Source organism: Macrosteles quadrilineatus, unplaced genomic scaffold, assembly GCF_028750875.1.
Source record: "Macrosteles quadrilineatus isolate MER2022 unplaced genomic scaffold, UCM_ALF_1.0 Scaffold_7__1_contigs__length_78375512, whole genome shotgun sequence".
In the NCBI taxonomy this organism is placed as follows: Eukaryota; Metazoa; Arthropoda; class Insecta; order Hemiptera; family Cicadellidae; genus Macrosteles; species Macrosteles quadrilineatus.
The window spans coordinates 47,177,038-47,190,496 of record NW_026542600.1 but is presented as its reverse complement, the minus strand read 5'-3'; the positions used below and the strand labels follow the sequence as shown (position 1 = coordinate 47,190,496).

At 33.1% G+C, this 13,459-nt stretch overlaps 1 protein-coding gene across 1 annotated transcript in view; it reads left to right on the top strand.

Moving 5' to 3' along the window:
• Positions 1 to 13,459, top strand: part of LOC128998955 (acetylcholine receptor subunit alpha-like) — an 88,872-nt gene that overhangs the window by 71,079 nt on the left and 4,334 nt on the right. The window contains exons 8-10 of the mRNA XM_054425310.1: positions 3,210 to 3,356; positions 10,176 to 10,355; positions 12,193 to 12,289. Of these exons, the coding sequence (XP_054281285.1) occupies positions 3,210 to 3,356; positions 10,176 to 10,355; positions 12,193 to 12,289 (424 nt within the window). The remainder of the gene's footprint in view (positions 1 to 3,209; positions 3,357 to 10,175; positions 10,356 to 12,192; positions 12,290 to 13,459) is intronic.

Below are 13,459 nucleotides of genomic sequence, written 5' to 3'. Positions count from 1 at the left end.
AGACCTCATTAGCCAAAGAGATGCTAATTGCAACAACCTAACAACAACAACAACAACAACAACAAACATAAATTGCACGAATCGAGTAACAGTAGTTATCCGTTAAACAGCCCATTCATTACATCTTAATTCACATCATATTTCTATGGGTTACGGGTAATATTCTACATACAAAAATAATAAGTAGATGCTTTGAATTTATATAAAAAAAATTTAATTTCAATATATGGAAGGAAAAAAGTAACACGAAACTGAATTGACTTAAAAAAACTGTGGTAACCAACATCAGAACAATGGTTTAAAACTTTAAAAATCCAATAAATGTTTTAGTTTATCACAAACCTAGCTGTATGTTGTTGACACCAGAGATTACTTTACAGAAAATAAATCACGGAGTTCGGCATTTATAAAAAAAAGTCCCTAAAAGGTCCTTTCTCCGTAAAATAGCACAAGAAATGTAATAACATAAATATATTTAGGCAGCATCATAGGCTACAACTAGTTGAATAAATAGTGTTATTGTATGAAACATTCAAAAGATGCAATATAAAACTATACTGTAATAGTATTACCACTATTACCATACTATATATACCATACTATACACCATAGTATATTAATAGTATATTACCTTACTAGTCCTGAAAATATGTGTTAACTGGACGAGTGGGATTACCATACGAGTCCGGTAAACACATTTTGGACGAGTGACGTAAGATATTTTATGCTGTACTACTCTAAGCTAACTTGACAATAAAAATCCTTATATATACCCACCAACTAAAGGACTAACAATCACTACTTATAACCTCTAACGGATGTTATGTTTTTGTTTATAACCACTCATTGCCAAATATAATCCGGTGTCCGGTAAAAACTAATTACAGTACAGTAGTAAGTAATGAACCCCATTTGATTAAGCTGGCGGCAAACATATGTTTTCTGGACCGAATCCTTGCGTGGGAAGTTCGTTTAAAACATTGTAGTGGGGCGTAAAATGCTTTTATTTATTTATACTTTGACATAAATAGTAATTTAAAATGCATTAAGACATTGGTTCTGAAATGTGACTATTATTATTTGGAATTTTCCAACATTTCTTGAGTTTAAAACTACACAAAGTTTCTGGAGGTGGATCAAGAAAGGTTGGAAAAGTTAAAATGATAGTAGTATGTAACATGGTTAGTAATTTATCAAAATCAAGAAAGGATCACGAAAGTTTGGAAAAGTTAAAATAATAGTAGTATGTAAAATGGTTAGTAATATATCCAATTATGACTTCGACTTCATAACAATTTTATGTTAGTAGAATTTTTTACAACAAAACAATATAAATGTTATGCTTGAATAACATCAATTTGCCACGGCAAAAAGTTTCAAAGAAATTGTTAATCCTCATTAATGCTATTTGAAATAAACAAGGGAACTCTATTCGTCATTTTGACACTCTCCCGTGAGATGGCATCCCAGTTTTTAAAATCAAATTATGAACGCCAACATTCATGCACAGTGTCACACAATTCACTGAAAAAGAAGCATTTAAATGTTAAATGCCATAACAATGATTTCTAATGATCGTCATATCAGTTGGGAGCTAACATTTGTGGTTTTCATCTTAATCTCATTTTGTAAATAAAACAGTTAGCCTACTTATAATAACTATACAAGCCGGTATAATGGTTTTAGAGTATAGGTGTCTCAAGACTTAACGTAAATTTTAAGGGTTAGTAAATGTTTCATATTATTTAACTTTTAGCCTTATGAAAAGTTTTATGAAGTCCCACCTTCACATCCTAGGACGCAAGTATATAGCCTAGAACCAAACTATTTTTGCACATTACTCCAGGGTAGGTCTATATCGTGGCGTAAACACAAAGATCATTGGTGATTGGCGGGATTTTAACCCGGGACCTCGCCTTGCTCTCTACCACCAGAACATAATACTTAAGAATACTGTCAGTCTGCAACTTAAACATGGAGTTTGTTTACACCAAATACGATAGCCAGCGTATTTCCCAATGCAATTAGGAATGATTTCGCTAACTCGTACTCAAAGAGTTTGATGCGGAGGCAATAGGCCTATCCATTCTCTTTACTAGATGCCAAAGCACAGGTCCAACACCACGCGGGCTTGCGTTACAAGTAAAACATATCGTTAACTTAATTGCCCACCAAACCAAACCAAAACATCCGAAGATTATGCCCATGTCTTACTTTCTTGAAAGACTGGAGAACAACGGGTTGGCCATACCCAAGGTACATCCTTACGGAGTAGAAAGTAAAAGCTGAAAGATTACAAATAAACTCTCCATAGTAATTTGTAAGACCTAAATAAGCCTTCAACTCTTCATTGCAAGTTGACCTGTGTGCGTTCCAAATCGCCTCTAATATATTCCAGCTTACTGACCCCTTAGGAAGACACGTGATAGCCAAGAATTGTGCTTAAGGCTGTATGCATTTGCATTTAGAATTTTTTGCCTTATCTCTATAACTGTCCCAATAGGAGCATGGTGTATGTATTTTTTACCACGGGAAATAATATTGTTCATCAGCTGACTTTAAATCAATTGTAAAATAACTATGCTATAACAACCTTATAGAAAAATACTTAACTGTAGAACATTATTTTATGTAAAAAATATTATATTGGCCTTTTTTACCTTAAAGTTTATCATTACATTAAATCATTTTATTGTTTAGAACCAAGAGGTTTTGTGTGGTTATTTGCATCCTGATGAAAGACAACGTCCACTACTTGGCACGAAAGATCCATTCCGGGACTCGTTAGTCGTTAGACTCGGTCGTAAACCTGCTACAGTTTGATATTACCTTGGATTTTGTTACTGTAATAGTAAATGTGACATAAAATATTCTTAAGGTATAATAATACAGTTATCGATGTAAAAAATGTTTTTACACTTTATTATTTAAGTAAGAATAGAACATGCTAACGAACAAAGCTCCTACGGAAACCGGAAAAAGTCCTTAAAACTGGCCTAAGGAGATCCATGTGGACTAGAAAAAGGAAAAAAGTAGCATGTTTAGCTATTATAAAACAAAGAAATAAAATGGAATAGTGTGTAACTGTTTTTATTGGGAGAATCATATTATTTTCTTCTGTGTCCTCTCATCCCCCCCCCCCCAGAAGCCACTACCTCATATTAAATACTGTGTCGAAATATTATTTAACTATGTGTGTGTTTTTCCAGTATATGTGTGACTGTAGTAGTTCTCAACGTCCACTTCAGATCGCCCCAGACGCACAGAATGGCGCCTTGGGTAAAACGAGTGTTCATACACATTCTTCCACGCCTACTGGTCATGCGCAGACCTCAATACCAGTTCGAGCCTAACAAGTAAGTCAACAGTTGAAACTATTGTAACTCTGGAATCTTGGTCTTTGGAAGATAGTCCCGTCAATGAGTTAAACACGGCTGATGGAGGTTAAGAATGCAATCCATATTCGGGGAAGGTTACAATTCTACTGATTCAGATGAAAACGCATTCGAAGTTTCCTCTTATTTCCCAAAGACAGGTTACCATGTAAACATACCTTCTAGTTTTGCACGGTACTTGTTATCCGATGATAAAAATCGTATTTTTTCACCGGCCCCAATACAAGTTAAAATTTGAAATCATTCTGAAGTTGAAACATCTTTTGAATGCACATCAGTAAACTCAGTACAGTAGACTTTCGACAACACTCCCAACAACAATACTTAAATAAACCTATAAGATTATGACACATAATTTCTACCAAGCAGCAATGTTCATTTTATTAAAAACAAGACCTGATTCGGTTGATCAATACAGTGTTCAAATATACAATGTTGACCTCAATATCGTTAAAAACTTATCTTCTAGATGTAATACTTACCTGAATAACTAAGGTTTATACAAAAAAAAACTACCACGGATATTAACTCACTAATGAACAACTATTAAAGGGACGTTACTGTTCTACGCATTATTCTTTAATGATCAACGAATTTGTCTACCTTGGAATGGAAACAGAGACCAGACAAACGTAACACTCGTTTTACAGGGTGAATAATTCTCCTGTACTGTACAGAAATTGGCCAATGGCCTTTAAACAGTTTAGTTACCAATTAACGTTTAGATACCAAGTGTGTTGGACAATTACGTGTCAGGAGTTGGTAGTGCTAACTGTAAAGCCTTAAAAATTACCTAAATAATCGTATATAGTTTGACCTACAATACTGGCTAACCTTTCAGAAGGTTACCAACCGGTCCAATAAAAAATATTACTTTAATTCCATGCATTGCAACTAAGAATGATTGACATAATAATAATATTATTCATAGATTAGAACATAATTTCTCTTGAAACTCATCCATGGCAATAAAAGATGTCTAAAAACTTATATTTCATTTACGAAAAATTGAGTCAGAATACAAAATTAGTAAAGAGATTAATTTAAACTGCTGTTATCTATCTGTTTCACCCAAGTCTGATTTTCAAAACTTTGCATCACTCAAATTCTATTTAGAATTTAAGACATTTGGGAACAAAGATTTTCACAATTAAATTGCTCAAATTCAATCAGATTTAACTAGAGCTGACTTTTTCGAACTCATTATGGCCCTTTGAGAACAGATCATCGGACGCCAAAGGCGTTTAGTCTAAATTTGATTTGGTTCCTGTTTAATAGTATGTTTACACCTCCACAATCTGTTGAAGCTTTTTGATCCAATCTGTGACGATAAATGATCAAAGGCCACACAATACGTGCTGTGGACAGTAGTTATCTTCATCTCTAGTTACATAGCAATTGATTTGACTGCCTTGTACTTGTGAACGTTCTATCTGCAGTACATGGCTACTTAGACTACGGGTTACAAACCCTCTAATGATTGTCTAACGTCATCATAATTATACCAAGTGTCAATAGAAACAGAGAGTATCATTCTAAAATTATTAAATACCCCCGCTACAGCAAACCTACAGTCCAAGAAAATTTCCATTTGCCTGATTGGTGTTTAACTAATAGTTTCCATCGTGTCAGATTTATTCCCTATTTAAATAACATAAGGTTTGACGAGTTTTGGCGAGGTTTGCTGCGAAAGGGGTGTGTTTTTTCCAGGATTGAGTTTTTTAGTGAAATGTTGATAGCTTAGTATGAAATAAATTTGCTAAATTTAATCCAACTATATCCATAAACAGACTACAAAAATTAAGGCCAGTAAAGTAAATTTTAATGGTGAAGACTATACTAAATCGTCTTATAATACAACTCAAATATTTTTGATATATTTTTTTACCGTACGTTAAGTGTTCCAGTAGGCCCAATGTTTTAAGTAATGAGCGTACAATACAAATTCAATAAAAGTTCGTTTTTTGCAGGGATAATTACTTTATGTCTCTAAGGTATGTCGATTTGATTTGATTTATGTGAATTCCATATTTAACCTGAAAAATTGTTTAAGAACTCTGCATAAAGAAGGAAAATTACAAAAGATATAAGAAAGATACAGTACAAATAAATTTACACACTAAAATATGACTATTCCTTGAAGTGTATATCATCTTCAATTCATAAATGAATAGAATATTTGTATTTGTGTATACTGTAATAATTTATTGTTAGACAATAGTGGTGATTTGTTTGAACGAGAGAATATTATGAACTATTAGTTGATCATTTATACACTTGTATCGCCTTTATTTGAGGCTTGTGTGTCATGGCAATGAAAACCTCGACTAAAATCCTTCTGAGAATAATACGTCAGGATTTAATCTCTCATACAGCTTAACATGCAAAATAGAATGGATTAATCTCCATTTACATAACTTAAATGCCATCTTGCTTATAATATTGATTGTTAATGTGCATTAAAACCTGTTGTAAGGTGTTATACTTTTTTTGTTGTCCTAAGACGCTAGGCAAAAGCCCGGGATTATTTTTCACATTACTTCAGGCTAGACCTAGGGGTTGCGGCGGATAAAATCCATTAGTGATTTGGCGGGATTTGAACCCGGGACCTCAGGGACTGAAATCCCGCGCTCTAACCACTAGATCAGCTCCCCAAGGTGTTATACTTTAAACACTGTCTAATATTAATTCAATCCAAATCTTTCTGTGATCAACTCTATGATATATACTTTTTACCAATCATTATTCTAAGGCTTACATCACTTTAATGATTTTTTAACTTATTCTGATTATTTGTATTTGTATAAAATCCAAAATTAAGTGGCTCAAAATGTATTTATCTTGTTACTTAGTTTGTAAGCTTGGTAATATTTATGACAATGTTTGCTTTATTGAAAAAAATGTGAAATATTGTATTGGATATTTTATTTGTTCAAATTGTTTGATCAATGCATAGCTGAAACCAGTGATTCGCAACGAAGCTAAAACATAAACTAAAACTAATCCTGCCACTGTACATTTTAATGTAAAATTTACAAGGCTTTATTCCAACAAGGACAGTTTCATGTATAAAAGTTTGTTTGAAATCATAGTCAATCGTGGAATAGAAAGGTTTAACCCTATTTCCTTCGATACTTTGTATTTAAAACATGTTGCATCAATTCCAATTTTAACGACTTAATAAAATTCTTCAGAATAGATATATCTGGGATAAGCAATTGAGTCGAAGAAGATGTCGACTGCAAGGAAAGGATCCTTCTTGATCACTGGAAGTCATCAATCGTATCAGCTTACGTCTTTTCAATCACCTGTTGTAGCTTCTTCTACACCTGACAATTATTTATATTCACAAAAAACAGACCAACTCGAAATACGATATCTTAAAATGTGTTATCATAAATTTAGTATTAGTTTATTATGACATCTAGTGACGATAGCTCCCACATTTATTAACAGCGTTTAAAAATGTCTTATGATTTAATGAATTAGTGTAATTTCCCCGTTTTTCTTAAAATAACTACATTAACTTTTGGGACTGGACGAAACACAATGTTTGAAATAAAAAAAGAAAGCCAATTTTGAATTATTTTGAAATGTCTTGGTTTTAAGCCACTTTCAATTTTTAAGTACTTTAAATAATTTTAGAATTGGTTGGCCTAATTTACACCCAAATGAAAAAATCTTCACGTAAAAATGCAATGTTCAATTAACTTTTATAGCCTCGTCTTATTACAATACTAACTGTTTCACAGGACTTCTAAAATAAGCGAGTCAGTGCCTCTATTAATCCGTATTAAAAGCGCAAATGCTATACAGCTTCTCTGTTAGCTATTTACGTTACAAGTGTAGTAAGAGCGTTTTTACATCACGCAGGTTCACCTAAGTGATGTAAAAACGCTGTTACTTAACGTGTAACGTACCTTTTACCTGAACCTGACCCGACAATATACAGGGGGTAACGTACAATATTTTTCATGTCCCCGCAATATACAGGACGGGGTGTAAATAAGTTAATCTACAATATATAAACTAGTTTGTTTTTAAGTGAACTGTTTTTATTGATTACAATAAAATACAGGATATTTTTACTTACAAATACAACATTTAAAACACAACATAAACCTTTCACTCATCTTCCAACAGTTACATTCTTTTTCAAACAAAAGCTAGGTTAGGAAAATACTTCAAAGCATAACACTAACATTCAAGTGCACAGCTGATTTCTAGCGTTGAACGTCGTTGGCTCCATAGAGGTTTATTTTATTAGGTTGAGCACTCAATGTTATTTGAATGGGTTTCATTACTTCACCGAGTGAAGTAAAGAAGTTGTTTACATCACGTTTTGGATAGGGAAGTTTAACATGGCGGGTTGCGTAAAAAAATTAAATGCTATTGATTGCCTTATGGGTACTCAAACAACTCATTTCCACTTCATGCTAATAAAACAATAATTATCGTGCTTCATGTATGAGCTATTTAGGTAATGTAATTTGTGCGTGAAAAATATGAACATTTTATAGTAAACTGTTTGAATAAAAACTTAATAAAACAACAGTAGGTTTTATTTTTCGGAAGGTTTGCTGCAGTAGAAGTATTTTCGTTTAACATCAGATTGTTTGAGACATTTCTTAATCGACTAAACATGAATATATTTTTAAGCTCTGATGTTAGCGATGGTCATGTAAGTTCGGAAAACACTCTTTATTGCATTCAGTCTTTTACAGCAAACTCTACTTTAGCTTTGTACTTTGAACGACCATAAAATCGAAAACCGGAGTATTTAGTGCTTTGTGGAACTTTACAAGATGGGGAACAATGATTGAGAGCTTTACAAGATCCTATTGGACATTTTATTTGCTCCTTTATTTAAAAGCCTTGTGTTTAAGACCAAGACTTAAACTTTTTAAGACTAGGTTTTTATTATATGGTTGGTGAAAAACATTGTGGCTTTGCATGTGTGTGTTTTGCTGTTATTTCCAAACGAAATGAACACAGAAGCTACCATTGATTAACAGACTTCTCTTATCATGTATTCGATCTTAACTTCTATGCATCCACATTTGTCTCTAATGTCTTATAAGTGAGAGGGCACTGCCGATCAAGGAACAGGAATTTCTTTTTGTGTTTTGTAAAAACTAATACGATATTGTATATTAAAGCGTTGTCTTATGCCTAACGGTTACGAGGAAAATTCCAAAAAAGTCTAATTTACAAATTCTCATGTTATTATTTTGGAGAATGATATACAGTAATTGTTGAAGTTGTCTTGTTTATGAGTATATTCTGATCAAATTAGACAAATTGGTTTAATTCATCCTAAGCTTTTAAAAATCACAAAATAACACTTATTATTACCTCCCCCTGTAGCAGCAAACCTAAGAAGTCGTTAATCATAAAGTTATTTAAATAGGAAATGAATCTGAGGTATTTAAGAAATTATATCAAAATCTAATCAGACATTTACTTACTAGGGTGTTCATTTGAAAACTTTCCATATCTGTTGTGTGCAAAGGTAAGGCTTTTAACACTTGTTTGTTCTAATTCTCCCCTAATTTGGACATGCCAAATCCAATAAAATTATTTTCAATTTTAAAGAAATGCCCAAAAGGGCCCAACCCCTACCCCCCAAAGGGGTGCTTTTTGAGAAATTTTCAAATGTAAACATGGGTTGTGTGATACATAAATTTAAAGGTCTAACCACCCCGATCATTTTGGTGCAAACAAATTTAATTATCTTTAACCGTATTTACAGGGTGTGTCAAAACGTTTTAAAAAAGGACTTTGAAGTTAACTACCGTATTACCCTAACTACTGAACGGAACAGCGCCAAATTTCTTTCCAAGCTTATTCTTGAGCTACTCTTTAAAATAACTTGTAGTAAGGACATTTTCCATGTTATATTCTAATTTAAAAAAATATCAAATTTAAAGAATAAAAGAAAGCTTATAACTCAAAATTCTTAAATAGTGAGGTATAACAAATTTCATATCATGTGAAAGGTAATTTTAAATAAACATTTTACGTATTTAAGTTTTCTTTCTATGTCTTACTGTTTAAACATTGCAGTAGAAAAATAGAATTTCCATGGTAAAATTGTAACTAGTTTTCTAATAAAACACATTGCACTTTGCTCAACGATGTAGTAGGATTCATTACAAATTGATCAACTACTTTTACTTGTGTCAATTCATCTTGGACCATTCATCCTGTTCTTTTCTCATTGGTAACTGAGCCAGTGTCAGAAAACTTCCTAATTAAATCATTTACAGCTATATGACTCAAGGTCTTACCTGGATATTTATTGTTAAACACTTTGCTGTTATTCTGGAACATTATTGTCCTGCCCAATAAGTAAAAATAAAGTCTATTTTTTTAAGTGTACGCCATATTCGATTAGGTACTTCAGAAAATAGTACTTTTGAAATTAGTACTACCATTGACTAGTCAAAGGTACTACAGAAAGCGGCCCATGTTTGGGTTTTTGTCATCAGCTATAAGATTTGTTTTTCAACAAGTATTCGTAATAACTTGTTTGTCTATCTGTCTATCAATAATTATGAATTGTTTCCTTCAGTTAATGCAATATTAAATGAGTCTAGAGACGAATATTGGCTGTTTTATTAGAAAACTAGTTACAATTTTACCATAGAAAATTATGTTATCAGACGTCGGATACAGTTTTTTACAAAGGTATTCGTACAATACTAAGTTCAACAGTTAAGTTAACATAGAGATAAACCTGTGGTAAAATATCCTGCATCATTCTGTGGTTGTCGACAGGTTCAACTCAGGTCAAGTACTGATGGCCAGTAGGGTTAGGGGTGGTAAGGAGCTGCAGGGAGGATTTTACCCTTACCACACCACAACTGTAGGTACCAGCGACGACGAGACCTCCAGGACAAAACACGCAGAGACTCCAAGGTCGAGAGCAACCTCCAAGGAGGACCTCTCCCCAGGGACGTAAGTAAACAGTGGAACCTCGATAAGAAGACCCTCAATAACAAGAGCTCTTAATTTTTATTGCCCTTAATTATATGTTATTAAAACTCGTTATAAGGAGTCAACCTGATAACAAGTCATGTTTGATCATCCCCAAGACTTGTTATCAAGGTTCTATTGCTTTTACCATTTTTAATTGAGGACGTAAGGTCCTCAATTTTTATGTTGAATTTCAACCAATTAACATATAAACGTCGACAGCGTTGTTATAAGATATTGAGAGGAGGTGTGAAGCAAAATGGCGTTCTTTGGATATTACATGCATCTGATAGTTCCAAAGGGATTTTTGTTAGATATGTATATATTTAATATAAGCAAATCGCAAATTTGGAATCATTGTTTTTACATAGCAAGTGGTATAATTTATTTTTGACGCCTTATTTTTTTGTTGATCAAATTTGCATCTTTCGTCGTAAAAGACGATAGTTTAATGCTAAAGCAACTGAAACCAATATATATCAGTCAAGCATGTCACAGAATACAGATCGAAGAAATCAGTCAACCTGAAGAGGGGTGATGAAGTTGAAAGATAGGGCAGCCCCAAGCGATTTACCCCTTCTTCAAACTGCACCCCCCTCCGCAAATCCAATTCCAGAATGCATCGTTGCACCAGCTTGCAGTAAGACTTCCTTTAAGTAGATTTCCTTTAGGAATAAAACGATAAAGGTCTTTTAGTAGGCTTAAGTAGTAACCATGTATTGTTTACATCTTGCCCTCATATCTCGTTATTTAAATCTATGTTCTTTACTCACGCGTTTGGAATTTTTTACGTTTTTTGTACGGGGATACTCCGAAAATTCCCTTCAAATCGTGCACTGACAGATTTATAGTTTGCAGTGAAAGACAAATAAAGACAATTTTCAACATAAATACAGGTGTAAAACAACAGATGCAACAGATACAGATTTGTTTCAATGGTAAAAGAGTAGTCACAAACTCATTTTTCCCATAATTTTTATGATTTGTTTGTTTTGTCTAGGTTATCACTCATAGCTATACATCAAGACAACATATTCCAATCACAACTATTGGTAGTTAACCGTACCTTTGTTATAATATTCTAGTTAGTATACTGCAGATACCAAAAATATACTCTCATAAGACACATGTGATTGTGGAACAGCAGCATTTAAACGGAGAAAACTTCGTAAACTTATTAGTTTGACGTTACCAGGCCAGCTTAAATACATATGTATAATGCAACGGTTCTCACACCCACTGCGGCAAACTTAACCAGTTCGTTTATTGAACGAAACAAGATACCTTTGTACGTCCCGTTTCGCTGTAATCACTTCTAGTCACGAGGTTTTGCTACCTCATTAGAGGTGATTGCAAAAATTAATACTCTCAAGAAAAAATTAAAAGTAATGCTTTATTTCGTGGACATGAATAATTAAAAATAGGTCAATGAACTAAGACTAACTGACTGAAATAATTCTATTCATTTTCAGTACATAAAAATTGACGACTATGTCATTATGTCCATTCTCATTAATTAAACTGCACCGCCATTTTACAAAGTCCTTTGACACTGTTTTAAGTCCCCTAGATTATAAAGTCTTTTAAAGTTCTTAGCTAGTGCAATGTATTTTTGTTTAGTTAGCTTTTAAGACTCACTGCGAAAAAAATAGTTTGACGCTACTAAACTGCTACGAAAAAAATTATAAAATACAGATCACTACGCAATGCAGTTATCTCCGATCACTTCTTTGTAGCTAACAAAAGTCTTGTTCTTCAATGTAGCTCTAAGTGTAGAGTATCAATTTTTTAAATGTTTTAACCTGGCTGATGTTTTTAGTCTCATAGACGGAGGTCCTTTTGGCGGAAGTTGTCAGATCCACGGTCCCGCCAGCCACGCCACGGTGGGCTCTCTTCTCAGCGGGGAGAGTGAAGAGGTAAAATTATCTTAAATATTTTAAATTATGTGTGTATGATTACGAAATTATATAAAATAACCTTTCCACCATGCTGTGGAAAAAACTACTGTTTTCAATTTATGCGTTGCGAGACTAAAATCGCTTTTTCTCTCTCTCATACAAAAAAGAAACAGCTTGGAGTCTAGAACTAACAACTGTTATCCATTTTTGCATATTTTTAAGCTTCGCTCGCTGAATTTCCCAAAGAAAAAACCCCAATTTAAAAAAAATATTGAAAGTACAGTTGGAATCAAGTTGGAATCAAGTACATTGGAATCAATAAAATACTACTATTTTAAGTGCCCTAATTGCTTGGATTGTTTTTGGACGATAAGGTAAAATGTTACCATCTTATTGACCACGTAAAAAAGTTACATGAATTTTTGCTATCTTCACCCTTAAGTCGATGAAATCTGATTTATTTTCCATCTATTTCGGTCGTATATCCCACATCCCGTCTACATCTTGACAATATCGGGTTGTAAGAATGAATGGACTTATTATATCTATTCCGTTTGTAGAAAAAAGAAATCAGATTACTGTAATACTTTCTAAAAAATCTAAAAGCTTGCAAACCTGTTTTTGAGCGTCAAACGATTCAAAGTTACCATCCCTTTAGTACGAAACATAGCGTTCCCTAAAACAACACCGTCGAGTTCAATATTGCCTATAACCATTATTACATAGTTTCTAATAATCTTCCTCTTCCCGTTCGTTATAACGGGGGTTTTTCACAAAAATCTCCATTGCAATGCAGTAAATATTTTCAACAAATCTTCCAATGCATCTTTAAGCAGAGTCAGACCACCTGAAACTCAAAAGTGATTTTTAATAATTTCTTTAAAATAAATGCTATTACATAGCCATTATTATGTCTCTCTGTGTTTTAGTTTATTACGTACGCATATTGGTTTTGTATTTTTGACGTAATATGTGAATATTTATGACAAATAAATGAGTTATTGAGTTATTATAGTTTCGTTATTAGCATTTATTTATATATGCCATCGTGTTATTTCACGTCAATATAGACCCTTTTATCTGCATTTAGACAAATTTAACTATACATTTTCTGTAGTTTAATACAAATTTATTAACAAAAATAGCTTCTAAATAACAGTAACATTTGAAAGGCTGCTAAGTAGTAGC